The sequence below is a fragment of the Vigna radiata genome, chromosome 7, assembly GCF_000741045.1.
Source record: "Vigna radiata var. radiata cultivar VC1973A chromosome 7, Vradiata_ver6, whole genome shotgun sequence".
Classification (NCBI taxonomy): domain Eukaryota; kingdom Viridiplantae; phylum Streptophyta; class Magnoliopsida; order Fabales; family Fabaceae; genus Vigna; species Vigna radiata.
In genome coordinates, this window is record NC_028357.1 from 16,027,884 (window position 1) to 16,035,994 (window position 8,111).

The 8,111-nt window shown below is 33.8% G+C and overlaps 1 protein-coding gene and 1 non-coding gene across 3 annotated transcripts; one reads left to right on the forward strand and one right to left on the reverse strand.

Annotated features, from left to right (window-relative positions):
* Window positions 1-384: 384 nt before the first annotated feature.
* TRNAR-ACG lies at window positions 385-457 on the forward strand. Its single transcript has one exon. It is a non-coding gene; the product is annotated as a tRNA-Arg (tRNA).
* A 1,018-nt stretch (window positions 458-1,475) lies between these two features.
* On the reverse strand, window positions 1,476-7,795 carry LOC106769279 (DEAD-box ATP-dependent RNA helicase 22). 2 transcript variants are annotated; one of them, XR_001376317.2, is made up of 9 exons: window positions 7,348-7,795; window positions 6,802-7,089; window positions 6,603-6,716; window positions 6,067-6,503; window positions 4,698-5,025; window positions 2,492-2,644; window positions 2,204-2,255; window positions 1,919-2,046; window positions 1,476-1,784 (listed from the first exon to the last, which is right to left on the reverse strand). XR_001376317.2 is itself a non-coding variant. In XM_014654828.2 (8 exons), exons 1-8 carry the CDS (start codon window positions 7,657-7,659, stop codon window positions 1,994-1,996), a joined length of 1,737 nt encoding a protein of 578 aa, XP_014510314.1. In that variant the 5' UTR covers window positions 7,660-7,795; the 3' UTR covers window positions 1,476-1,993. The 2 variants fall into 2 exon arrangements, 1 of the variants encoding a protein (XP_014510314.1); XM_014654828.2 differs by having other exon boundaries at window positions 1,476-2,046.
* Between the last annotated feature and the right edge of the window lie 316 nt (window positions 7,796-8,111).

An 8,111-nucleotide genomic window follows, 5' to 3' on the forward strand; every position in this document is an offset into this window, starting at 1 on the left:
ATGAATGTCGAAAGCTTAAAATTGAAAAATAGAAAAAAAAAATCGAGCAAATCTACAACGATTAAAGTGAAAAAAAAAATATTACAAGCTTAAACTAAGTCATAAACTACTTGAAATAGATTATGAAAAGAAATTAAAAAAGGAGAAAAATAAATAAACTTGTCAAACAAAATCACTTTGATCACATCAAATTATAAACTAATCAAAGTAACTCATAGCAGTCAATTATTAAGAAAAATTACGACATATTCATGAATATGTATGCATCCATTGCCCAATTCTTTTATTGATAGCAAAAATGCTAACAACACAATCAAGTCATATGAAGGGTCACCTTAAAAATATCTTTGGTAAATATTTACTTATAAACCCTATATCATACAAGACTCCATGGCCCAATGGATAAGGCGCTGGTCTACGGAACCAGAGATTCTGGGTTCGATCCCCAGTGGAGTCGTTTAAAAAAAATATTATTTTCATCATTTTTAAAAGCTGCAATCTATAAATCCCTTTTTCCCCTTAATTTCTCGAGAGATTATTACTATGAGAAAATATGATATTCAAAGTAGATTGATGCCTCATCTTTTAACATTTGTATATGCTTTCTTTTAAGAAATATTGAAAAAATAATACAGAGAAAACATATATTCAGATAAATTAAACCTATTTCTAGAAAGTTCTTAACTAAGACATGAGAAAAGTTTTTGATTAATTTTCATTTAGACTTTACATTGAACTAGGTAATTTATTAGTACATTTTTTTTTCCTTCATAAAAGATATGGGAAACCTTTGAATATAAATAATCAACATTAAGTTATTTTCCAACCATAATGAAGTTAAACCTCTAATAATAGCATACTTCTAAAAATATCTACACATTCAACAAAACTAATACACCCTTTGGTGTTACCATCCACATTAAATTTTACATAGAAAGTAATTTCCAAACACCCATACAAATATGAGCAGTCCTACAAATATGAAATATTGAAGTTTTTTATAATTACAAAATCATTAATATTTGTTGAGATGAACATATTTTATTAACTAAATTATAAATTTGTATAACTGTACGACATATATAGTTATAACTTCCTTAATTTTAATCTTGATTTATAGGAATAAAATGTTATAAAAATGAAATATCTACTTATAAGAAAGAAAATCATAAAATGAGTTACATTTTTCATCATACCTTAAGGAAGTATAAAAATATTTTCAATATAAAAGATATTGAAAGGATTACTAAGTTTAGGAACATTCCTCGCTTTCTATCCAACACAAATAATAAATTACCCTTACAATTTAATATCCAAAAACGACATGGACAGAATGTGAAACTACTTTTGTATCAAAAGTATTGTTATATTTACCACTCAATCTTCGATTTCCAAAAAATACAAACTTCAACTCTCGAAAACATAGATATGATAATTTCAATTAACCGAGTCTATTAAAATGCCATCAACAATGTATGCATGTAAACAAATCTGTGGTATTTGATAGGTCTCGCTGCTTAGAATCTTTAAGCTACAGTTATAAGTACTGAGGAAAAAATAAGGAGAGTAATACAATCGCTCACAATTTACATGAAAAAAAAAATTATAGGAACCAAGGTAAACCAACAGCCCCTGTAAACGTTTCCCACAATCATGAACTTTGCTAGGAACTTGGACACATGCAGACACACTATTGGATATTTTCCATACTTTAGATACCTTAAAAGATGATGGGAAAATGCCATTCCAGAAACTAAGTTTGGTTAAGACACTGCTCATTAAACCTACAAAAGGGATTACAAAAATAGTTTGTCTGCATTAATTATAACTCTGATACGGAAGTCGGCTTCATGGAAATGGCAGGATCCGTTAAATGAGTGTCATATACTGTGAGCCATGTAGGTACAACAACTAATACCTTTTAAATGCAGAGGCCCATAATGTTCTTCACCTTGTCATTGGAGGATGCTGTTTTACATGCATTCTAGTATTCTCATGCCAGTGCCCTCTCTTTAATAGTTGTTGAATCTCTGACTTTGTTAGTACCTGTTACAAATACAAGATGACAATAGGGACAAGATTCAAAGGCATTTTCTGTTACTCGTAAACTTAAACATATTCGCTGATCATCAATATTAGGGTATACATATTCATATAGAATGTTTCTTTTAAAACTTTGTAGGACTAAGTGTTAAAAGTTTACCCCTCTTCTTGAGCTTGTTGCGGAAGCTTCTTTTCCTGCTAAATGCGGTTTCCTGTGGTAAATTGGCAACTATTACTCACAAGTATTGGAATTCATCAATGATTTATAGTGTTTGAATAATGTGTTAAGATGTTAAATGTCCTTAGTTAGCTCCGGCATCATACATGACCAGCATCAACTGTGAACCTCAAGACCAAATTTTACAATTACAAAATTATTTTTCTTGGAACAACCTCAATTGGTATGCTTTCCATTGCATGTGTAAGGCCAATGAATATTAAAATTTACCACAGGTTGACCACGTTTCTCTGCCCAACGAACTGCATCGACAAGTTCCCTGTTGGATTCGGTGTACATGCTAGTAACAAGTCCAATTTGACCAGCTCTAGCTGTACGACCAACCCTATGCAAAAAGTCTACAGCAGAAGTAGCAAAATCTGCCTGAAATGCATGAACCGCATTACAAATGAACATCTCTATATAATAATAAAACACAATAAAAACAACAATACAGTAAAAAGCAGTGTCATAATAGCAGAATCAGAGTTCATAAGATGGAAATAAAAGAGACAGATACGTGCACGGTAGTGTAATGGTTTCAGTTAAGAGTCCCATAATAAATAAAGTAACCCAGATAAGTGACTGAAGAGTAGGGAAGATAATTCAACTTTTCAGGCTACACTTGATTAGTTGTATGAATTTAAAAGCACTTTAGTGGTATAAAATACCACTTTATCCCCAGACTGTATTCGTTCCAAACCAAAAGTCAAAACTCAGAAATTTCCCAACAAGTCCTCTTATTTGATTTGGCCAACTCTTTTTTGCTCCCTAAAGGAGTTTGACTTTTAAGGCCTAAAATAGATCCATTAACTCTGTTACTGCCTTTTTAGTATGTCAGGATCACATCTTCTCACTCTGTCATCATGCTTTAATCGATTTGATCACAATATGTTCCTTCTCAGAGTAATTAATCAATATTGGAAGATGACAATCGACTAAACCATTAAATTACTAGTATACAGAATTACAATTTCTAGTATAATCTTATAGACCTTATACCTCTATCATAGTCTCAGAAATCAGAAGATATTGGAGGTCCACTTGAATAGGTTGTATATGCTCATGTATAATTTATTTGAGACAGAATACGTGAATTGATTGAGGAATTAAGGTCCTCGGAAGATGAATTTATATACAGACTAATACTAGAAACGTTGTCTAATTATATGAAACAAGGAAACCCTTATCAACTAACTTTCAAATCACAATAAAACCAAATCATATTCTAAAATAGTGATTTAGCCTAGAAATACAACTCTATATATGAGATATTTCCCTAACTAGGAGATGCTTTCTAACAATTTTAATTCTCAAAAAATAGATATTTGTTGGTGTTATTTGATGAAGCAATTTGATAAGAACCTTTGGTGAACCCACCACCAAGTTAGTCATAGCAATTGGAGAGCCCAAGTCTTATAGATCCCAAACTAGAATCCCACAATTCTAATGTGGAACCCGGGTCTTACAATTGGATCCTAACCTCCCACCAGAACTCGGCCCCAGAGCCCCCCAGGTCTGACTGTGTGCTAACCTTTTGACTAGTCCCAACAAGCACAGCCATGCTGGCATCACAACATTGTTCATTTTGCAGCTGAGACATGCTGCATAACCTTGATACCAACCATACCACAAAAAGCCAAACCCCACGTGTGAAGCTCGAACATGTCTCATAAATTGCATGTCCAGTGTCTAACACGTATCGGACACCAACATGCGTAGGATACTTGTACGACACATGTATCAGTAAAGTGTCCAATTTGAAAGACAATTTTTTGTCTTTGACATGATTTTGACATGACTCTAACACAATGTTAATAACCACAAATCCAATGATTTTCTAAAAACCCCACAAACATGTAAACTTATTACATAAGTTTCTATTGTGATTATAAAAGTAAGGAACAAATCTTATATGATCACTACTTTTTGCTTTTTGGATATTAGAAAGATAGATTAGGTTCATTTTTGTGTTAGTTGACAATTTGAAACTAATATGTATATAAACGCCATGTCCCGTATATTTTTTCAATTTAGCCGTATCTCTGTGTCCGTGTCGTATCCATATTTGGGCTACATAGAACCCCACACTTGAATCTCATACTTCCAATGTGAGAGTCAAGACCCATACCTAGCAACTTGTAAGTGAATCTTAACACGACAAATAATTGATCTTCAAAACAAATTACCACCCGTGGAAATGGTGTAGCATTAATTGGATTAAAAACTTTGGAATTCTAATGTTTTATGCATAGTCTTTCCAATTTCTAACACGTATAGTAGTAACACCTTCATTTGATCAACACGTCGTAGTTAATATCTAATGAAATCTTCTTTTATTTTGCTTGTTTTGAAACCTAGGATAAACAGTTTTTGTTATCAGAATAAAATAATTGAACCATGAAACTACTATACTAGAGTAAAAGGTGAACTATACCTGAATAACATGTAAAACATTTGGAATATCAACACCTCGAGCAGCAGCATCAGTGCATACAAGAACACCACCTTTATCATGAAAATCAACTAAGGTCTGTGCTCGTTCCTCCAATGTGCAATTCTTATGATAGCGTGAACATTCAATTCCAGATCGGAGTAATATCTTTGCCACAGCTTCAACAGCCTCCACAGTATTTGCAAACACCATTGTTCTGTGAATGCCACCAGCATTAACCAAATCTTCAGATCTGAAACTGTGATTCACAGCCTTTATGAGTTCATCCACTTGAGTATCAACGGTAACTTCTATCCATTTTTGCTCCAATCTGAAAATTGAAAAAAAAAATAACATCATATTTTAAAAAAAAAAAAACATGGCCAAAGAATTAGTTGGATCTCAAAATAACGAGTTCAAAGAGATGCAGAGCATATAGTTCACATGTTTTTCAACAAAGAATGGCCAAAAATCTTGTGTTCAAGAAGCCATATATTATGCCCTACCAAGGAGGATAAGTGAATGATTTCATAACCTCTCAAATGCTAATTAGAATGACATCCTTTCAATTCTGTTTCATAGACGAGAAACTAATCCAGACAGAGAATTTAGAAATGGGGAAAATAGACTTTTCAACAAAAGGTTGGCAGGGACGACAACCTAAGTTGCAAACCCGTTTTAGTCTAAGGGCCTGTCTAGTACTACATTTTCCTGTAACCCTTTTACAACTAAATTTTTCCCATTCACTTGAGTGGAGTCATTTCAATCTTCCAGCCATACACTAATATTGGATAGAAATATAAAACCACTTATTGGCCTCAGTCTAATAACTTAAGCATTTATGGCATCAATGCATCCACAACTGAGTTATTAATTTTTTATTCATAACAAAAATAGACTTTTACCCAAAAGTAAAGTGGTAAAGTGCCTCATTCATGATTCAAGCCCAAAAGGCTTTTGCTATGAAATAATAAAGCTATTTGTTTTGCATGTTTATACAAGCTAAAATGTCTAAAATAATTCTTCACTGTCTGCTGATATTCAATTGAAGTAAACCCAAACTATATGTGAAGGTACACCAATGATCATACTTCTTAGGAATTCATCCCAATATTCCAATAGGCAGTAAACTAGATTTATTAAAATAGTCCTACCATTTCTGATTATAGTTGTCTTTAACTTATACTTTTCACCGCATACATTCCGGTTTTCTCAACTCCAGTTCAGAATCAACAGAATCATCATTAAGACATTTAATCATTTTCCTACTCTAATTCTTGAAAAATACATGTCACTGTTTCACCAGGAGCAGCTGAGTAACAATGTCAAAAAATGAGATGCTGTGATTGATAATAACACAAAAATAAAAAACCTCGGATTGTGGCAATGAAGATAGTTTCCACAAATCCACTCAGCATCAGGAAACATATGTTTCAATATCCCTCCAGCTGTCTTCTTTCCATTCACTGGAAGTGTTGCAGCAACAAAAACATACTGTTTACTACGCTCATAAGTTTTTCTCACTCTCCTCCAGTCTCTTTGTTTAACAGATGTGTCTTCATTATTAATATCAACAATATCATCCTCTTTATCAGTGTCATCCTCTTCTAAGGTGGCTTCAGTTTGAAGTTCCTCTTCGCCTTCAAAAGCAGCTTCTGATGACAAGGAAGATTCATCTTTCGTTGAAAACTCTGCTACTGATTTTTTTGATCGAGACAAGACCTTTTCATCAAAGCGGAGCAAATTTATCAAACGGATTACTTTATTCTGGAAGCTCCCACATAGAAGCATATCGGCTTCATCAAACACCTGACAGTTAGAAATACAAGTAATAATCATACATGTAAGAAGAGTCATAGTTTAATTCATATATCTTTTACCGTAACAAACATGAGATCTGAAACATACCACATATTTAACACCACGCATAAATTGCATGCGGCGGGTTCTATCAAGGTCAACATAATTCAGAAGGGCAGCAGGTGTTGTCACAATGACATCAGGTTCCCGAATTGGCCATCCCTGGTCAAAATAATTCTTATTATTAAAAATTTAAGAAAAGCATGCTACAAATTCCATATGACCGTAAATATTGCTCAATCACTACCTGCCTACCACAAATGGCAGCCACACTGACTATCGCCTCACCATCATCCCTACGTAGACTGCTGGCCATCTTAACTACCTGCTCACAAAGTTGCACATTCGGACAAAGGATGAGCAGAACTTTCTGTGCCGGGGTCACCTCCTGATCAGACATAGCATGTAGAGAACGTTCCTGGGCATCCCTTAGCTTATCAATAAGAGGAACTAGGTAACTGTATGTCTTACCACTCCCAGTCTCCGCGGCAATAACAGCATCCTTCCCTGACATCACAGACGGTACTGAAGAAGCCTGAACAGAAATCAATGATGTAAACATCATAAGCCCCGGCATCCCAATAAATAAAAAGGACAAAACATAGAAATGGGATTTCAGTGTTCTTCTCCAATCAGAATCGAAATTTCATCTCAGTAACCTAAGCCAACATTTTTACAGTGAACCTGGTTGGATTACAGTGACAAAAACGCCCAAATAACTGCTTTTGAATTTTGTCCAGATAGAAAAAAGAAAACAAAAATAAGGTATCAGCGAGAGGAAAAGAGAAGGGACCTGAACGAGAGAGGGTCTGTTGAGGCCAATATCAGAGAGCGCTCTAGAAATGGTATCAGAGAGACCAAGTGAAGTCCAGGAAACGTTTTCTTCTGCAAAGAAAGTGTCTCTGCCATTGGAAGCTTGTGATGATGAAGGTGATGCAACAGCATTAACAAAGGGTATAGCATGTGTTTGGCGTGGAGTGATTAGAGAGAATGGACGAGGTTTGAATACAGAAGGGAAGGTTGGTTTGAGGAAGTGGGAGAAGAACTGGTAGCGAATTGGTGGGTTTTGAAGATGAAGCATCACAGCAGAACGAGTGACATTCATTGGAACTTTCTTCTTCACTCAAAAATTATCTTTTTCTTTTTAAACTCTCCTTCGTTTCAAGGAGACAAACAATCACATAACATCATAAATGGAATTTAGGGTTTAGGGGTTTAGCTACATCAATTTTTCCTTTCTTTTTTGGTTGTCAATGCATAGAGAATAATTCGTTCGTTTTAATTCATTTTTCTTCCAAATATAATTAGAATGACAGCAGACAGGTACCACGTAGTGTTTACTCGTTAATATTTGGATTTTTTAAAATTTGGAGATATTTATGAATACTTATAGATATTAAAAAAATAATTTATAGACTTTTAAAATGAAATATAAATAAATAGATCATGTTTGCATTCCATTATTGAAATGAAAGGATTTACAAACATTCCATTATTGAAATTAAAGGATTTACAAAAATCTTAAATTGTGATTTCTTTCTCTATAATAAAATTCTT